The 20857-nt window shown below is 49.8% G+C and overlaps 1 protein-coding gene across 1 annotated transcript in view; it reads right to left on the bottom strand.

Moving 5' to 3' along the window:
- Nucleotides 1–7172, bottom strand: part of robo3 (roundabout, axon guidance receptor, homolog 3 (Drosophila)) — a 77477-nt gene extending 70305 nt beyond the window's left edge. Inside the window, exon 1 of the mRNA XM_062452992.1 lies at nt 6561–7172. Coding sequence (XP_062308976.1) covers nt 6561–6714 — 154 coding nt within the window. The 5' untranslated portion in view covers nt 6715–7172. The remainder of the gene's footprint in view (nt 1–6560) is intronic.
- Nucleotides 7173–20857: the final 13685 nt, after the last annotated feature.

Genomic DNA, 20857 nt, shown 5'->3' with positions numbered 1-20857 from the left:
CAGAAACATCCGGAACACAATGTAATTTCCAACCTAGCATTTCCTGGCAATTATCTTGGTTTCCTGTTTTCATCTCTGTGACCCTCAACAGTCAATGTAATGCCTACGACGCCCCCCATCAGACTATCCAACCCTCCATCATCATGTTTCTATTCTGTCGTGTCTTGTGAAAGTTGCCAGAACCGTGAATTAGCAGAACTATCTGACCTCAATTCTTATCTCTCTCTGTCTCTCTCATTAGCAATCTCAGCCCCTCCCTCCCTCCCTTCCTCCCCCCCTCCCTCCCTCCCTCCCTTCCTCCCCCCCTCCCTCCCTCCCCCCCTCCCTCCCTCCCTCCTTCCTTCCCCTTAAGTTCTTGTCACCTTCACACATGCAGATGCCAGATCAGATCCGGCCGCCTCGCTGCCAAGCCTCATTTCCATTCCCATCAGGTTATGTACATAATTCTGCATGTGATCCTGGAGGAGGGTATTAGGAGCGGCAGGATTAGCTTGTCAGGGACAAGACAACCATGTGGCTGATTGAGACAGGGATGAAGCGTGTGTGATCGAGTGTGTGCTGGAGATGTCTGTGTGTGCGTCTGTGTGCGTGTGTGTGTGTGCTGGAGATGTCTGTGTGTGCGTGTGTGTGTGTGTGCTGTAGATGTCTGTGTGTGCGTGTGTGTGTGTGCTGTAGATGTCTGTGTGTGTGTGTGCGTGTGTGTGTGTGCTGTAGATGTCTGTGTGTGTGTGTGCGTGTGTGTGTGTGCATGCACGTGTGTAAGTGTCAAAGCCAGGGATTGGCAGAGACACAGAGAGATGAAGATATTATGACAGTGATTTGATGCCTTTACGGAACAGGAGGGTGTGAGGAGTGAATGATATTCATGGACTCTGCTCTCTCCCAGGATGCGGCTAGGAGAAGTTAATACGACCGGAGGAAGCAGACAGAGAGAGGAGGGGATGGAGGGAGGGAGGGGAGGAGAGATGGAGGGAGGGAGGAGAGATGGAGGGAGGGAGGGAGGGAGGGAGGAGAGGAGAGATGGAGGGAGGGAAGGAGGGAGGGAGGAGAGATGGAGGGAGGGAGGGAGGAGAGGAGAGATGGAGGGAGGGAGGGAGGAGAGGAGAGATGGAGTACGGGGAGGGAATATTATGGAGGGCAGGAGCAGATGGGAGAAAACAGTGAAGGAGAAGATTGGAGAGGAAAGGGAGAGATGGAAGGAAAGATGAGGCTGGGAGCATGTGTCCAATCACCTGCCAGAAGCAGACTTCATCAGGACTGTGTGTGAAGGTGTGTGTGTGTGTGTGTGTGTGTGAAGACATCTTAGGTGATGCTGCATTCCCTCATCAAGCCAGACTGTCTGTAAAGTGTTGCTGCCCCCTCTGTTATAGGTGTTGTTGTTTCACAGTTACTGCAGAAGGCACCTCCCAGAGGAAGCCCTCGTTACGTGAGGAGAACATCCTGCACAGCCTGTTCCACAAGCATCACCAGGGTACAGTTCACCTGTTCCACAAGCATCACCAGGGTACAGTTCACCTGTTCCACAAGCATCACCAGGGTACAGTTCACCTGTTCCACAAGCATCACCAGGGTACAGTTCACCTTTCCTTTCTAACAGTGCTCGGTGCTCGGTGGTCGACCGTCCGCCCCTGCTCACAGAGCCGTGTGGAAGCGTCCAGACCAGGTTCATGTCCAGGGCTGGCCCTCCTAGCGCAGGGTGGAGTGTCCAGGGCTGGCCCTCCTAGCGCAGGGTGGAGTGTCCAGGGCTGGCCCTCCTAGCGCAGGGTGGAGTGTCCAGGGCTGGCCCTCCTAACGCAGGGTGGAGTGTCCAGGGCTGGCCCTCCTAACGCAGGGTGGAGTGTCCAGGGCTGGCCCTCCTAGCGCAGGGTGGAGTGTCCAGGGCTGGCCCTCCTAGCGCAGGGTGGAGTGTCCAGGGCTGGCCCTCCTAGCGGAGGGTGGAGTGTCCAGGGCTGGCCCTCCTAGCGCAGGGTGGAGTGTCCAGGGCTGGCCCTCCTAGCGCAGGGTGGAGTGTCCAGGGCTGGCCCTCCTAGCGCAGGGTGGAGTGTCCAGGGCTGGCCCTCCTAACGCAGGGTGGAGTGTCCAGGGCTGGCCCTCCTAGCGCAGGGTGGAGTGTCCAGGGCTGGCCCTCCTAGCGCAGGGTGGAGTGGGAGGATTCTGTTCTTGTTTCTAGAGCTGCCAGTCTAGGGAGAGGCACCACTTAGAGCTGCTATTAATCAGCCAGTCTCTTTCTAGCCATCCTCAAAGCCTCCCAGCCTCCCAGCCTCCCGGCCAGGGGCCCAGCCTGGCAGCAGTCAACTGGAAAAGGTCAGATTTAATGATGCCCGGTGTTATCTGGTGCTGTGTTTTGGTGTTTAGTGTGTACTGTGTGAGTGAGTGTGTGTGGGGGGTGTATGAGTGTGTTTGGGGGTACTTATTGAAGTGTCTATATTCCTTGGTCGGCATCCTGTAGGATTGTGTGTATGTCTGTGTGTGTGAGAGAGTGTGTGTGAGAGTGTGTGAGTGTGTGTGTGTCCTGGCAGCAGGTCTGGGGGGAGAGCGGGTGCAGCCAGGAGAGGAGGGGACACCTGGAGCGGCTGTACTTGGCGCTGAGATGAATAAACATGTTTGGCTTCCAAACGCTCTCCAGCTACACATTAATAATGTAATCCTGACTGCCCATTTTGTGAGTATAAATGAGTAACACAGGTTATCTGTATCACATCACAGTGTCTGTCTGTCTGTCTGTATCTCTGCTTTACTCTATTTCTCATTGTCGGTCAGTCTCACAACTGACTCACTGGGAACATTTGAATCTCTCTATCATCTCTTCCATCTGCCTCTCCTCCTCTCCTCTTGGGTGTTACTGAGTCATTCTCACCTGGGAAGGAAAAATATAGTTGAAGTCTGCCTCCCTCATGCCTGTCAAAATGTCTTTCTGTCTGCCCCCTGTCCTCTCTCTCTCTCTCTCTCTCTCTCTCTCTCTCTCTCTCTCTCTCTCTCTCTCTCTCTCTCTCTCTCTCTCTCTCTCTCTCTCTCTCTCTCTCTCTCTCTCTCTCTCTCTCTCTCTCTCTCTCTCTCTCTCTCTCTCTCTCTCTACACTGCCACCCTGGTGTAGTAATACACCCGAGTGTACACCCGAGTGTTTGTAATATTCAGTCTTGTTACCATAACAACCATGTTAGTTACTCAAGCCCTCCCCCCTTTACAGTTAGCCTCCTGCTCTCTAGCCTCCTAGCCTCCTAGCTTCCTAGGCTCTCACATCCAATCTTACAGTCCAGAGGTCACGAAAAACAGCCTCAAAAACAATACTGCATTTGAAAGATAATAAGAAAAATCAGTCACCATAAAGGTCCCAAAGTCATCGCCAGAAACACATCAATATTTACTGTGTGCTTCCAAACACAGCTATCTCCAAACCACAGGACCAAATACACTAGCCCCAGCATGAGCACATCCATCAACAGTATTGTTCCCCGCATAAACCAACAAAGCCATCGACTCACAGGATCCTGAGTGGCCAAGGGTCCGGAACTACACTGACAACACTGTTAAATAAAGAGAGAAGGGAGGGAGAGAGGGGAGGTAGGGAGAGGGAGAGAGAGGGGAGACAGGGGAGGTAGGGAGGGAGAGAGGGGAGGTAGGGAGAGGGAGAGAGAGGGGAGACAGGGGAGGTAGGGAGGGAGAGAGGGCAGGTAGGGAGAGGGAGAGAGAGGGGAGACAGGGGAGGTAGGGAGGGAGAGAGGGGAGGTAGGGAGAGGGAGAGAGAGGGGAGACAGGGGAGGTAGGGAGGGAGAGAGGGGAGGTAGGGAGAGGGAGAGAGAGGGGAGACAGGGGAGGTAGGGAGGGAGAGAGGGGAGGTAGGGAGAGGGAGAGAGAGGGGAGACAGGGGAGGTAGGGAGGGAGAGAGGGGAGGTAGGGAGGAGAAATTAACAGATAAACTATCCCAGATCCCCAGTGTGCCACTACAGACCATGTTTGAGTGAATTTACCATTATCTCCAGGATTGGTTATCGGGCAGCATTGATTTTTCCTCACGAGTCACATCAAGCTCCAGGGGACCCGCTGCATGCGGTTCCTCCTCCCCCAGAGGGAGCTTCTCAGCTGGGCAGCTGGACCAGCACACACACCCAACCTCATACCACAACCAATCAGTGGTACTGCAGACGCTAAAGATTTTCTGATAAGTGCTAATCCCCCCTGCCTTCCAGTCTGTCTCTTCCTGTCTCCCTCTGTCACTTCCTGTCTCCCCCTGTCACTTCCTGTCTCCCTCTCTGTCTCTGCCCTCCCTCCCGTCCCCAGCCCTGACCCTGGTCTCAGCAGGTTGAGGACATGTCTGGAGGTGAGGCTTCTGTCTGCACCATGCCTCATTGATCTCTACGGCTCGGCTAATTTCCTATTACATCGTCTTTGTCCTTCAGTCCTCTCGACAGTTGGTCCTGTGTGTATATCTGTTGTTCTCCCTACAGACAGCCTCACAGCAGCTGCAGTGTCTTCCCTGATATGTTGATCATCGATCTGCTCTCGTCTTGGTGCAGCGTCCCAGTAACCTCCACTGCTTCCAGACGTCGATGAGACGGCTGGATCGGGGGGGTTTGGGAGGGAACACGCGAGCGCAGCTCTCAGAGGACTCAGAGGAACGACAGCACGGGCCGAGGATGAGCTGATTCGAGTCTGAGGCATGTCTGATCAAGAGGACCAATCATGGAGAGATGGAACATCTGGATGGATTCAGACAGTGCAGCCCTCCAGCCCGGGAGCTGATCTCTGGAATTTACAGAGAGGTCTGACTCTATCTGCACTCCATTAGGGGTCTGAAAGAGAGACCGAGAGAGAGAGAGAGAGAGAGAGAGAGAGAGAGAGAGAGAGAGAGAGAGAGGGGGGAGGAGAGGTGCAGAGAGAAAGACAGAGAGAGGGGAGGGGTAGAGAGAGAGAGACAGAAAGAGAGAGAGAGACAGAGAGAGAGAGAGACATACAGAGAGAGAGAGGGGAGGTGCTGGGAGAGGAGGGTGATTGTGGAAGGGACTCTGTAGACTCTCTCACCAACACATGCTGACCAGCTGTGACCAGCTGCATCCTGAGGCTGACGTCCCTCCACTCCCTCCTGCTCCTCCTCCTGTTCTACCTCAACACTCTCTTTGTCCATCAGACTCTCCTGTTCTACCTCAACACTCTCTCTGTCCATCAGACTCTCCTGTTCTACCTCAACACTCTCTTTGTCCATCAGACTCTCCTGTTCTACCTCAACACTCTCTCTGTCCATCAGACTCTCCTGTTCTACCTCAACACTCTCTCTGTCCACCAGACTCTCCTGTTCTACCTCAACACTCTCTCTGTCCATCAGACTCTCCTGTTATACCTCAACACTTTCGCTGTCCATCACACACACACACAAACAGTCCGTGCGTGTGTGTGAGTGTTGACCAGATGTAGTATTGATTTCAGCTGAGACATGCAGACAGAGCAGGGTAGTTCATTAAGGATCCACCTCCAAGGTGATTCACCACAGACTCAGATTAGCTCCGCCCACACAAACATCATCACACACACACACACAGACCCTCCTCATCACACACACACGGACCCTCCTCATCACACACACGCACAGACCCTCCTCATCACACACACACACGCACAGACCCTCCTCATCACACACACACAGACCCTCCTCATCACACACACATACAAAACCCAACACAAAGTTTACTACAAAGACACATAACTCAGGAGAGAATTTTTGGGAGTGACTGACAGGTGTGTAACCACGGTGACAGGTTGGATTTGTAACCACGGTGACCGTGCATATGAGGGAAGTGTATAAATACTCTTTCAGATAGTTTTAAATTTGCAGATTTTTTTCTCATAATTGTAATTTATAAACCATGATTTTTTATATTAAGATTTTCTAATTCCCCTGGAAGTTTTAGGTTTGTGTTTTAACCGAGTCAGGAAGGCTGGTCTCCACTTGAGCTAACAGCACAGGTAGGTACGAAAACTGTCTTTTTAAAACACTCACAGTAGATTTGACAAATACTTTTTTGAAAGAACTCAAACACACTTACATGAAATTCAAATTTCACGCTGACTTTCATGAGATCTTTTTTGACGACAAGTATGACTTTTCCTCACGAGTACCTTCTCCTTTCACTCGGAACATTAGCATGACAACAGACCTCCAACCAGGCACCAGGCGATGACTCACTGGTGGAGACCAGACAATAGGAGGAACGGAGAGAGAGCTACACTGCATGAATAGGAAACAGCAGGGACTCCCATCTCCCTTACACAGGACTACAGAACCTCAGCGAGAGAGAGAGAGCGGAAAAAGAGAGAAAGAAAGACAGAGAGAAACAGAGGGAGAAGAAAAGAAAAAGATTGGGGGAGAGAAGGGAAGACAGGATAATAGACAAGCTGAGAAGTAGGTGTCAGTGGTCTATTCATGGGAAACAGCTAGATAAATAGGAGAGGAGAGGAGAGGGAGAGGAGAAGGAGAGGAGAGTAGAGGGAGAGGAGAGGGAGAGCAGCGTGGGGGATGCCAGCGGCTGAGAGCAGAGCTGTCACAGCGCTTCGGGAAGGAAACTCACCGTTGAAGCTGGTGAAGTTGCCCCATTCCAGGAAGGAGGTGTTGAAGGAGGGCAGAGAGCTGTTGAAGAGCAGGTCGCTGCTGTTAGAAGGATCCCTCATGCTGTCTGTGAACAGGTTCATCTGGAGCAGAGTTTTAATTAGGTAGCGAAGCATTTTCACTCCTTCTGCTGGAGAGGAGAACCTCTCCGACTCCGAGAACCTGCTCCTTTACTCTCTCCCTCTCTCTTCTCTTGAGGGAAAGACTGTGTGATGTTTGGTGCTGCCGAATCTTTCTGTTCTGTTCTTTATATTTAGCTTTTCTATTTAGCCTTCTTCAGCAGAAGCAGTCGAGTAGAGTAGAAGTGTCCATGTTATTACAAAACTTGATTGGAATTGTCAACTTAATTCTGTAGATATGTCAGGTCATCTTTCCAGACTTTTTGGGTGAAAACAAATAAAGTCCAGTTCTTGGATGAAGAGTTCTGCCTCTGCGGGGTCGTCACACCAGGAAGCCCTCTGTCTTTTCTCTCTCTGTGTCGGATTGCCCCTCCTCTGCTCTCTTTTGTTCTGGAATCACATAACTTCATACCACACACAAAACACCTCTCTCCTGTGGAAGAATCCCGAGATCTGATGACCCTCGCTGATTCACTGCTGCTCTTTTACCCCTCCCCTTTTCCCTCCTCCTGTCCCTCCCTCCCTCCCTATCCCTGCCGATCTTTTCCGTCTCTATCAATCCCTCCCTCCATCTCTGTCGCTGACGATCTTTTCCCTCCCTCTCTCTCTCTCTCTCCCTCTCTCTCGCTCCCTCTCTCCTATTCCCTTCCTGGACCAGAGTGATGGGGTCCCAGGGGCTGGGGGGAGAGAGGAAGAGCAGGTGCTGTTGGCAATAAATGTTTAATTATTGGATTAATAATCATCCCTGGGGTGGGGGGCGTGAGGGTTAGGACTACACTGTCACTGTCCTAACACACACATACATGTGCGCACAGTAACAAACACACACACATGCTCACAGTAACACACACGTGGCCACACACCAGATGCACATATGGTGTGTCCACACACACACAGGCAGAGTAAAGCACACACATATGCGGTCAAATAAACAAGCGTACGCCCAGCCGAGCGCTGTCTCTACCTGCTGCTCCTTCTAGTCCTAATGACTTCATTCTAACCAGAGGATCATTTGACGAGCTCTCTTCACACAACAACAACACACTCTGCTCCCTGGTTCTGCTCCCTGGTTCTGCTCCCTGGTTCTGGGTGTAATTTGACATTCTTCATGTTTTCAGAACATCATTATTGTGACATCAGATTGATTTCCTGTCAGCTGACCGGCATGTGAAATGTTCAATAGAAATTTGATTTTTTTTTCAATTCTGTATAAGGGAATAGTTGTCAAGCACAATTTTACTAATCCTGAATAGATTAGTGATATCTTCATCTTGCTCGGCACAGTTATTGGTAAAATAATGTCATTTTCAGTTCCTAGAGTCCCCTCTCCGTACTGTCAGCACTTTTACAGAACATGCCTTTTATTAATAGATCCATGTCATCACTTTTTTCGATTCATGAAAGGTACAAAAGAATATTACTACAAATGGCGACACCTGCTGTTGTTTGGTCGACTGCTCGAGATGGCTTCAACTGTCTTCTCATCTCAGGATGAAGGAGGAGAGCAGATGTCTGGCCTTCAAAGGAAAAACAAAAAATATCAAGCTAATGAGATTTATTTAGCCATCAAGACTGACACACCACTCATGTATCTGTCAACTGGTTTCTGACCACAGTCAGACAAGACTGCAGGCGTTTGAGTTTAGCTTCAGCTGAAGGAGAGATCGCCTGGAGGATTGTGAGGTTTGGTTAGTGGAGACTGGAGAATCACTAGAGCCTGCCGTATGCATGACATGCAGGTGCATGCATACATGTAGGCCTGTGTGTGTGCATGTGTATGCATGAACGTGTCAACATGCCATACTTGAGTGTGTGTGTGAGTGTGTGTATGCATGCTTGAGTGTGTGTGCGTGGGTCAGAAATGGTCATTATGCCCATCCATGAGCTAGTGTCTGCTGGCAGACATGTACGTGATGCATGGCTATCTATTTAAATGTTTCCATGTGCAGGCTTGGGAGTGGGTCTGTTAGTCAAGATTGTTTTTCTCAGTGTTGATATACAGATGTGTGTGTGTGTGTGTGTGCTTGTGTCGTGTCCACACACAAACGTCCTTAAAATAAGCTTGAAGGTTTGTGTTGGTTGTAGGTGTTGATGTGTGAAGCCCTCTGTCCCCAGGAGTCCAGGAGGTGTGAGGGCCCTCTGACAGCTTCAGCGTGGCTCGTATTACCGACCCCGGCCCTCCATCAGCCCCGGCCCTCCATCAGGTCCCTGTCCTCCAGCCACACACAGAGAACAATGCGGAGCGTGGCGGCTACAAATCCGGCGTGACGACCCACTCCAGCGTCACCTCCCAGACCGCCTCGTCTGAGGGGCTCCTCCATTCATGAGGCAGCTGAGCCGGAGCGTTCTGCACAGGCAGCTCACCAGCGGCCGGCCTGGGGTGAGTCCACAGCCTGGAGACGAAGGAGCCCACACGGTGGGGATCGAGAGGTGATCTAGAGGGAGGAGTGTGGGATCTGCGAGCATCGTCCGTCCACTTAAAGGCCTTCAACCCTTCATTCCTTAAACCCTAACCCTAGCCCTTGAAATAACCCTAATCCTAACCGTTCAACCCTAACCCCTTCAAGTAACCCTAACCCAAACCCTAGCCCTTGAAGAAACCCTAACCCTTCAACCCTAACCCTAACAGTAACCCTTCATGTAACCCTAGCCCTTCAACCCTAACCTAGCCCAGCCAGAGCCTAGTCCCAATGTTGATTTCTTTGATGAAATTCCTTTCTTTACTTCTTATTCTACCTCTTTTCCGTCGGATAATAAATCATTATGAATTAACATAATGGACTTGTGCCTGTGCAACTCCAACCCAGCAATGGGTTGAGACCTTTCACAAACCTAACACTTCAAATAACCCTAACCCTTCAAGTAACCATAAATCTAACACTAAATATTCAACCCTAACCCTTCAACCCTAACCCTTCAACCCTAACCCTTCAACCCTAACCCTAACCCTTCAACCCTAACCCTTCAACCCTAACCCTAACACTTCAACCCTAACCCTTCAACCCTAACCCTAACCCTTCAAGTAGCTCTGCTGTGGATGTGGAGGTGAGAGGAATGCATGTAGATGATCTGTGTGGGGCTGAGGACAGGCTGAGCCTTTCTGGCGCTGGTGTCAGTCTGATCTTTCCTCCTTTCCCAGGAATGACAACGTAATCGCAGCAGGCAGGATGAGCTCTCCCTCTCTCGCTCTCTCGCTCTCTCGCTCTCTCGCTCTCTCGCTCTTTCGCTCTCTCCGTCTCGCTCTCTCACTCTCTTGCTCTCTCCCTCTGTCAAATACACCAGCTGCAGGCACAGACTCTGCGCTGGACACACACTTGAGCCACAAGACATGAAGAACTCTTTTTTTTCACACACAGGCATACACACACATGTATATTTATGAGATGGGAGAGAGAGAAAGAGAGAGGGAGGAAAGAGAGAGGAGGAGAGATAGAAGGAGATTCAATAACCATTCCAATCATCTGCTCAAGAGTATTGTATACCTTTCCAATTTTCTGTCTGTTTTCTGCCTGTTTTCTGCCATATCTTGTTTTCAAGGAAGCACAACGAACCCCCACTGAGAGACACAGCCATGCTCCCATTATTACAGTCTTACGACATTTTACAAGGAGGAATTTGCCTCCAGTATGCTGCATCAATGACACAAGGTGTCAAAAGAACAAGCTGACTTGAACGGTCTTCAGACCAGATATGGGAATTGAATACTTAAAGATTTGAAAGTCAACAAATATTTGTGAAAATAACAGCTAGCTATCACATACAACACGACACCAAAGGTTTATCGTTTTTTTCTCAACATTCTTTCAAAAATAAAATGTGAAAAAAGTACAATATACATAAAATGTTGAGAATAAACGACAAACTTTTTTGTGTCACGTTGTGTGTGGAAAAGTTTCGGCAAAACAATATTTGAAAGGTTAAATAAATTTATTTTTTTAAAGGATAAAAAACAAATATGATTTGAAAGGTTGAAAAAATGTATACTGTAGTGAAGGATGTGTGTACTTTTGCCATCTCTGTTGAAAACAAGATAGCACATAATCACTGTTAACATGAATTCACTTGCATCAAAGCAGGATTAGACCTGCAGGATGCAGAGTTTGCTGCTGGTTTTGCCGCAGAAATTAGAAATCAGAAAGCGAGAGCAGTTGACTCCCAGTGTGGACATCTCCAGACTGGATCATGAGAAGACCTCTATGGTAAACACTGTCACAGTTTTCTTCCACACCAAATCAAAGATTTTATCTTTGCAGTAAACCAACTATAACAACCAAGTGATAAAACGTCCCAGAGAAGATCGTTATACAGCAGTGACTGCATGTTGTTTATTTCCTCAACTACATCTTCTAATGAGTTCTCAGGTGTCCAATAAACACGACAGAACTGTCCTGGGGTCCATTCCTACTGAACACATGCTTTATTCAATGTGTTCAGTAGATTATAACTTTATTTCAATGACTTGTTATGTTTTACTGCCCCACTACAGGATGTGCTCAGACTGCAAACACCACGCAGGTCTTAGCTGCACTGGTAGGGGCCTCCCAGCTGGATCTTAGGACCAGCAAACATCCAGGGAAATGAAGACCGGAGATGTCAAGCCGGGAAGAGGCCAGCTGCCGAGTGTGTTGCTGTTCCAGCCGGTCTGACGACAGCGCCCAGCCCTCAGAGGAGGAGGTGTCAGGCAAGCTGGATGTCTGACTCCTCCTGAACAGAGACTCGACCGGTGCCCTCTCACACCTGCATTCATCCTGGGTGATGGACAGAGAGATGTGAGGTGCCACCAGTATTACTCCCAGTGCTGAACATCTGTGTCCAGGCTGGCTGGCTGCCCCCCCCCCCGGTGGAGGCGGGGACGCGGGGCGTGGACACTGCCAGATGGGGGCGGTGGGGAGGTCGAAGCCCTGCCACGAGGAGGCCTCTGAGATTCGCAGGTGTACGATTCTCTCCCGCAAGTTCTCCTAAGCCCCCTCACAGCTGGAAGCAAAACTGCCGCCGGGGAAAGTAAGTGCTGGTAATTGGAAGTCTTTTTGGCACCAGGCACCAGGCGCTGGGACCAAGCAGCAGGCCCTGGTGAGCAGTTGGCAGTTGGCACAGTCCGTCATCACAGCTTAGAGCCGCTGCCCATATGTGAGGGGGTGTAATTGGTGCCTCCGTCTTACTTTCAGCTGGTACAGGTCAGAGAGAGGGGCTGGGTGCGGAGAAGGACCCCACTGCCCCCCCTCCACCTCCTCCACCCCCCATCATCCCCTCCACCTCCTCCACCCCCCCATCATCCCGCCACCTCCTCCACCCCCCCATCATCCCTCCACTCTCCACATCATCCCCTCCTCCACCCCCCATCATCCCCTCCACTTCCTCCACCCCCCCATCATCCCCTCCACCCCCCCGGGCTTGTGAGTAAGATCGCTGCCAGTCTCTCCTCACGACCCACAAGCAGAAGCTCTGCAGGAAACACCATGATAGACTTCACCTCTTCCTCTCTTCACTTCTGAATCACATCTCTGTGTTTCACGAGTCCCTTCACAGGTCTTCAAGTCGATGGTTCTGACTAAAGGTTAAACAGTCAAAAACAGGGCTTTCACATGTTCAGCTTTCACATGCTTCTATATCTAACATGCAGTTAGAGCAAACAGGAAGTGACATGGCCATGCTGTAAAGATGGGGATTAGACAATCTCCAGAGGCCAGAGGGGCACCCTGAGGGGCACCCTGGGGCCACGAGGGGAGGAAGTCAAACAAAGAGCAGGCCCCTGTGCCCCCCCCCCCTCCCAGCCCCCGCTGTCAAGTCTGTAAACCCTGTGCAAACCCTGTGTAATAGCACAACAAAGGCACAATTAGCCACAAGCCCACAGACATTAACTTGGAAAACACGCCCCAGTCATTTGCCCCCTTCGGACGTATTAGCACTTTATGAATTTTTCCCTCCCCTGCCTTTGCATAACCATATCCATTTCATTATTTTGTGCTCATTTGTAGGAAAATGCAAAGTACTTATTTAAATATGCATTAGAATATTCTCCACTCCCTCCCACCCTCCACCTCCACATCCCAAAACTGCATATTTAGCTTGAAACCCAGACTGTCTGTCTGGTGGTTTAGTGGTCATGTCTCCAGGTGAAGGACCGGTGCTCTTCTGTACTGCTGACTGCCCCTGGGCCACCACAACACCACGAGGCTCTCGCCTGATGTGGGTGAAAATTAACCGTGATGCCGTTCACCAGAACAGGCTTGTGTTCAGCCGTGATGCCGTTCACCAGAACAGGCTTGTGTTCAGCCGTGATGCCGTTCACCAGAACAGGCTTGTGTTCAGCCGTGATGCCGTTCACCAGAACAGGCTTGTGTTCAGCCGTGATGCCGTTCACCAGAACAGGCTTGTGTTCAGCCGTGATGCCGTTCACCAGAACAGGCTTGTGTTCAGCCGTGATGCCGTTCACCAGAACAGGCTTGTGTTCAGCCGTGATGCCGTTCACCAGAACAGGCTTGTGTTCAGCCGTGATGCCGTTCACCAGAACAGGCTTGTGTTCAGCCGTGATGCCGTTCACCAGAACAGGCTTGTGTTCAGCCGTGATGCCGTTCACCAGAACAGGCTTGTGTTCAGCCGTGATGCCGTTCACCAGAACAGGCTTGTGTTCAGCCGTGATGCCGTTCACCAGAACAGGCTTGTGTTCAGCCGTGATGCCGTTCACCAGAACAGGCTTGTGTTCAGCCGTGATGCCGTTCACCAGAACAGGCTTGTGTTCAGCCGTGATGCCGTTCACCAGAACAGGCTTGTGTTCAGCCGTGATGCCGTTCACCAGAACAGGCTTGTGTTCAGCCGTGATGCCGTTCACCAGAACAGGCTTGTGTTCAGCCATAAACGCACTGAGACCTTCAGAAGATGGATTCAGAGCTTTATCGCCATCAGTGTTGAACAGAGAAGACCTCCACCAAGGAATTTAAGGATCTTGTCTTGGTCTTTATCATGAGGCTGGTCATGATGGTTCTGTGGCCTGTGTTCCTGGTATGTGGAGATGAAGAGAAGGCCTGAGCTTTGATTTCTCACTGTGCTCTCTCAGCATGTCAACATACCAGGTGATTCCACTCTGTTTGGTATTCCACTGGTGATTCCTCTGCTGTTATTAACAGCTGGAATTAATTCTCCCCCGCTCTAGCAATTATGATTGCAGAGACGAAAATGGGTAATTCAATAACTATCAGTGTTGGTGTGATATTTCATTTGCTGAATGCCAAGTAAATGCCAGAGAACTCTGGATCAAAACAAAAACAATTATGCTGAAACTAAACAGATCAAACATCAACAGGATATTACCTCAATCACAAGCAGCTTAATATGCAGAAACCAGAGCAGCAATTAGGTCGAGAAAATGATGATAAAGCTATGAGTGTGTGTGTGATCATTCTAAAACCTCTGAACATTTGAACAGCACCCCTCCTAACACATCTCCCTTCACCCCCCCCCCCCCCCCCCCCCCCCAGCACGCCAGTATGAACCAGTCCACTCCGCCTCACCAACCACGACCACGCCCGCCCTTAACTGGCAGCTCGTCTGGCCAGCTGGGTCCCCTGCCTCACCTGCCTCCCCTGCCTCTCCTGCCTCACCTGCAATGCCTCTCTGCAGGGATAATGACCAGGCAGGGATGAGCAACAGGTAGGTTCCCCAGGTGCAGCCCCCCCCCCCCCCCCTCCCACACCGGCCCGGCCCAGATACGCCTAATTAGCTGTGGGGAGGGGGGGGGGAGTTATGAGAGATGTGTCACTGGGAGGGGGGAGGGGGGGGGAGTTATGAGAGATGTGTCACTGGGAGGGGGGGAGTTATGAGAGATGTGTCACTGGGAGGGGGGGATGAAGAGGGGATATAGTCCTACATTATGGATTTACCCATCTGGACGGGAAGGAGGTAGGGGGGTAGGAGGGAGGGGGGTGTGTGCGTGAGTGTGTGTGTGTGTGCGTGAGTGTGTGTGTGTGAGTGTTTATGTGAGGGAGGGGGGGGTGTTGGGTGGGTCAGGCCAGGTTTAAACAAAGACACCAGGAGAGACAGGGGGCGTGTCCCTGATCATATGTTGTATTACAGGGGCAGTCACGGTCCTATTGTGTGTGTGATTGGCTGAGCTGTTCACAGCTGGGACAAGCCAAATTGTTCTTTTATGCTCTTTTTATTCAGCCCTTATTGGAGCCAGAGGGGTTCGGAGAATGATTAACAGACTGAGACAATGAGCTGAACTCATTGTCAACCTCTCCTTCTCAATTTATTTTTCCCTCCAATGCTTGGCCCTCGCTTGGTTAACTGTGTCTACATTGGGCAGGGCTCTGGAGATGAGCTGGACCAGGCATGTTGTTTTAGCTTGTTATGGTTGATAACTATAGTGGGGTTGGTGTTATTTTTGGGTGAAACTTTAAACTTTATTGTTGAAAAACTATCATAGAGTTTTACTTTGGGTAACAATTCTAGCATAAGATGAAGCAAAACTTTTGAATGGAAAACTGATGTCTTGGACTATTTTAGGAAAACAAAAAATGATTAATTTTTCTATAATGTTCTAAAACATTGTTACATTGTGTTTCAGAATATTCCTGATCATTCCAGAATATTCCTGATTGTTCCAGAATATTCCTGATTGTTCCAGAATATTCCTGATTGTTCCAGAATATTCCTGATTGTTCCAGAATATTCCTGTCCCAACGACACGAGCTAAGACGGCAAATTGTGAGAGGTAAACCGCTTTGCCCCATGAACACACACACATACCTCCCACTCTTCTCTGCTTCCCTCTGTCTGATGTCCATTTCACAGCCCACCACCGGGGCGGTGTGTGTGTGTAGGGGAGCGTCAGGGGGTGTCGGAGCAGGGGGGAGAGGGTCTGTATCAGAAGCAAACCTCCTAACAAAGCCTTCCATAAACAACACCATCCCTCCCCCGTCTGGGCCACACAGCACAGCCTCCTGAGTCTGGGCCACACAGCCTCCTGAGTCTGGGCCACACAGCCTCCTGAGTCTGGGCCACACAGCCTCCTGAGTCTGGGCCACACAGCCTCCTGAGTCTGGGCCACACAGCCTCCTGAGTCTGGGCCACACAGCCTCCTGAGTCTGGGCCACACAGCCTCCTGAGTCTGGGCCACACAGCCTCCTGAGTCTGGGCCACACAGCCTCCTGAGTCTGGGCCACACAGCCTCCTGAGTCTGGGCCACACAGCCTCCTGAGTCTGGGCCACACAGCCTCCTGAGTCTGGGCCACACAGCCTCCTGAGTCTGGGCCACACAGCCTCCTGAGTCTGGGCCACACAGCCTCCTGAGTCTGGGCCACAGCCTCCTGAGTCTGGGCCACACAGCCTCCTGAGTCTGGGCCACACAGCCCTCCCGTCTCCCGCCTCCAAGGCTGGAGCCAGCGGGCCAGGCAGCTCACTGCTGGGGATAATCATGGGCTTGGAGGAAGTGACACGGCCTAATGAAGATGTTTGCATTTCTTCCGTGTGGGATCTGAAGCCGGGATTTACAGTGTCTGGAGGTGTTCTCCAGGGGGAGTGTGAGGAAGACTTTTATAGGGTGGTTTAAAGGCGACACCTGTGATGTTTGTGGGACGCTCTGCGCAGGCTGTGGTGAACAGTGTTTTGATCAGTGGCTCATGGTTTTAGGACTCGTCTGAGAATGTGGTCCACTAAACCGAGTCCCTAAATATAATTACAACAACATCCTTGAGTCAGAACGTTTATAAAGTTCAAACCAGGCTTGTGAGTCGGTCACTCAATGTTCATCGTGACTGGTGTAGAGGTGTACTGAAGGGTGTGTATTATTTAGAAACTCAAACTACTCTGGATTGTTACTGTACAGCTAGAAAACACAGCAAAGTACCACTGAACAGCATATAACTCTGTCATGTCCGTGAGTTTGTGGGAAGTGTGGATGCCGAGCCGTCATGTGAGGACACAGGACGGGAACACGATGGGGACAAAACTGCTTCATCCTTCTTGAACTGACAAAATAGGTTGACTGAAGATGTTAAGGGCCATCAGCCACACACACACACAGGCATTTGACACACTCATTAAAGAACAAAGAAAGGGACAGGATGGTATTCGTTGGGACCCCTCTCTGAAGGGATTAGCTGCGTTGCGGTGCATTATTCAAATCGAAGAGAGTTGCGAGATACAGAAGAATAAGAAGAACAGACAGCAGAATAGAGAATATTTCCACCTCCACAAGCTCTTTTCGCGATTAAAAAAGGCATAATATCTGAATTAAGTTTTGAGGTTTGCATTGGGTTTAGGTTTCCTATACTTTTTTTTACGAATGTTGAATGGCCTAGCTGTGTAAGTTAATTTTAGAACTTCGACTTCAATAACAGACAAACTAATTTTACAGTTTTCTTGTGCTTGTGCGGTTTATATTTCGAAGGAGTTTATAATCCGGTTTTAGAACAAAAAAGTGGCTTTGTCTCAAGATCTCTACAGGCCGTGCAGCTAATTTAATGCTCAATGTCAACACCTGAACGGGGACTTACTTCTTGAAAGAGGAATTATTTAGGCTACTGTGTCGTCTCAGTTACACTATCAGGGCTTGGAAATACAGTGACTTGTTAAAGTAGGCAAATGGCTAGTAGAACATAACATTTCATAATAATTTCAGTTAATCAAACAGCTGCAAGACCCAGTGAAATGTTATAGGCTAGCTAGCTCTAGCAAAATAACGCTAGCATCGCTAACAACATTACTAATTCAACTTTGGTAGTGTAACCGAGCTCTTTGTAAGTTCGTTTTAGATCTAATTGTATATGATCGTGTGGACAATAAGACACGAACGCGGTCTCTTTTCATAACTTGTATTTTACCACTGCTCTTCTTGACATCGCCATCTGAACAGCCCTCACTGATTTCACGTAAGGCTTTCTGCATCAAGCCTACTGCAACTCCCGAGGGACAAAACACCCTTGTCCGTAGTCACATAGAAAGGTCTGCTACAGTAGGCTATCCTCAGGATTTGCAAGCTAGCTAAATTTATACTATATCTAAAATAATTTTGTAGCATAACAATGGATTCTGCCACTAAATGAGTGACTTGGCTTTATTTCTGGACATACTATCCACAACCGAAGTGTGTTACACAATGCTGTTTTGTAAATAAACTATGCACTGTGTTATTTCTGTAACACAGAAATGCTATTATAAGCCCCTGGTGCTTGAGCTTTTTTTTCCAAAAAATACATTTTGGATGTTCCAGCACTTATAGACCCAGATTATACTGTATATATTAATGAAAACAGTGACCCAAGACTCTGGACTATGGACCCCCTGAAGAAGCCTTGGCCACCCCATGTATAAAACTCTAGTTCCGCCACTGGATGTGTGGACACTGGACAGAGACACAAAAAGCTTGTCTTACTTTAAACTAATGACCAAATTGTTTAGTCAAATCACAAACTAGTCTTATTTCACTGAGAGACTCATACCAGTCTGTCTGTGAAGTCCCAGTTACAGTGTTTAAAACCACCAAACAAGAAGGATGGAGGGGTTGAGAGCATCTACTTATATCCATCAATATCCACTTCCTACAGAAAACTACTTTCTCTACATGACAATACATGTTTGTCCACAGGTCTTCTGCACATGTAACCATAGTTTCCTTTTCAAAATATTCCCAACGTGTTCATACATGCATAATATGATCATACATGCATAATATGATCATACATGTACAACATGATCACACGTGCAGGATAACACGCGTGTTCCCTGACTGTGAGTGATTACAGCTCACAGAAAGAGGCAGCCCTTTAATTACCCAGCATGCCCCTGGAGAGCCATTACCACGGGGGAATCCTGCCCTCTTTATTAGCACATTAGAGACACACAGGAGAGCGGCTGCTTTGGCCCCGTCCGCCTCCAGCCCAGGGCCCTGCATGACGGGGGCAGCATCCTGCTTGAATAAGCAGGGGGGCGGGGGGGGCGGTGGGGTCCTGGTGGGGGGGGGGGGGGTGTCAGGGGTGATGGACGACCCATGTGGGCATCATCTGGGGTCCCCCCTCGCAAACAAAGAGGTTGGAGTTAATGAAGAGGATGTGGAGATGGAGATGCCAGCAGAGATGGATGGATGAAGGAACGCATGCTCCTTTGAAGTGTTGAAGTCCAATAGAAGAGACTTCAAAGGCAGAGAGAGAGAGAGAGGGAGGGAGAGAGAGAGAGGGAGAGAGAGAGAGAAGGAGAGAGAGCGGGAAAGAGAGGAAGAGAGAGTGGGAGAGAGAGGGAGAGAGAGAGAGAGAGAGAGAGAGAGAGAGAGAGAGAGAGAGAGAGAGAGAGAAGGAGAGAGAGAGCGGGAAAGAGAGGAAGAGAGTGGGAGAGAGAGAGAGGGAGAGAGAGAGTGGGAGAGAGAGAGGGAGAGAGGCAGACATTCCACTGATCTTTAAAGTCAGATTTTCTGTACGTCCCAGTATTCTATACACGTTTCCAATACTACAATAAGACAATTTCCAAGAGTAAGAATCTTGTCAAGGACAAAACAGATCTATCACGGATCTCTCACCAATACTCTACCTCCGTAAACCTCCAAAAGACATTGCTCACATCCCTCGATTATCTTGGAACACGTGTCACAGACTCAGCTGTCCATTTGAAATAGAGCAAAATGTAGACATGAAGGACAGAATAATCAGCAGTCATAATCAGTGCAGGATATGCCTCACGTTGTGAGCAGAGGGATTAGATGTGGATGTGAAGCGCTGTGCTGACGGCAGCTCCTGACCTCACTGAGGCGGTGGAGGTGAAGGGCACTGCTGTCCGCCGGGCTGCAGGACGCACAAGCCACTCCAAGACTCCCAGCGCCCTGCAAACGCAATTACTGCTGGGATTACATCAGCACTACAAGCAAGGGTGGACTAACACTGGCAACAGTGTTTGCGTGTGTGTGTGTGTGTGTATGGATTTGTTCATGCCACGTAGATAGCCCTATGTTCAGTCATTTCTATAGAAAGTGTGACTAAGCCAGAATCAAAAGGGTTGTCTATCAGACTCTCTTGACCGGTTTGAAGCAGTTTTCCATCATTTCAGAAGGGTGTTTCTGGAGTTGGATTGGTCCCCCCCAGTAACCACGGTTACTCACCAAAAGACACAAACATTCAACTACCAAAGACACAAGTAACTAACTACAAACCAATTTATACAAACACACTCTGCTCTTGTATTTACTGCCATACACACACACATAAACAAACAGACACATATAGTACCTGCTACCACACACACACACACACACAAACATGTATATGATTCTGATGGGCAAGGGCCACATGTGCAGCCGCATTACTGAGACAGAGAGGTGGAGGGGGGAGAGGGGGAGGGCGTGGGGAGAGGAGAGGGGAGATATACAGACCCCATGCTGTGCTCCAGGGGAACAGCTCTGCTCCTTGCTCCTCTTCATTAGGCTCACAGCAGGATACCTCTGCGGCCAGCATGCCCCTCAAACACACACACACACACGCGTGTGTACTCCCACGTTGGGTGGGTGGGCTGGAGGGTGGACGGGTGGAGGGTTGGGTGGGTGGAGGGTTGGGTGTGTGGAGGGTTGGGTGGGTGGGTGGGTGGAGGGTTGGGTGGGTGGAGGGCTGATGAGCTGTAAGGAGTCATTTGCCAGCTGCTGACATTTTGGCGAAAGACCTTTCACCCCGAGGAGAATGTCATGACCCCAGAAGCCACCCCAACAACTAACCTCAGAACCCCAACAAAGAGAAACAGACCCAGCTGACACAACGAGATCTGCCTGGGATCGAGAATGATTCATTAGTCGCAACTGTCTACGCCCCTGTCCCCCCCCCCACACCTCCCCATAATTGACACAAGTTTTACCAATATCACTGCAGGTATCATATTTCACCATTAAAGAAAGCGTTGGGGACAAACCGACTGTCAAAGGATTAGACAGTCGGACTGTAAGCTGTGACTTGGATGGTAAGAAAGATTAATTGGGGCCACTCAGCAAGCACAGATAAGATCGGACGGCCGGAATATACACTCACTGAGAACTCCAGTCTTTATTGCAGTTATCAATCCTCGCAAGTGAGGAGACAGCGAGCAGGCCAATTTTCACTCACCAGGCACACTCATTACTACACAGCTGACAGTGAATTACCATGCAGGGGGTGAGGAAGATGGGTGACGG

Source organism: Osmerus eperlanus, chromosome 27, assembly GCF_963692335.1.
Source record: "Osmerus eperlanus chromosome 27, fOsmEpe2.1, whole genome shotgun sequence".
NCBI classification, from domain to species: Eukaryota; Metazoa; Chordata; class Actinopteri; order Osmeriformes; family Osmeridae; genus Osmerus; species Osmerus eperlanus.
Note: the sequence above shows the minus strand (reverse complement) of the source record. Positions and strands in the feature narration are given on the sequence as shown.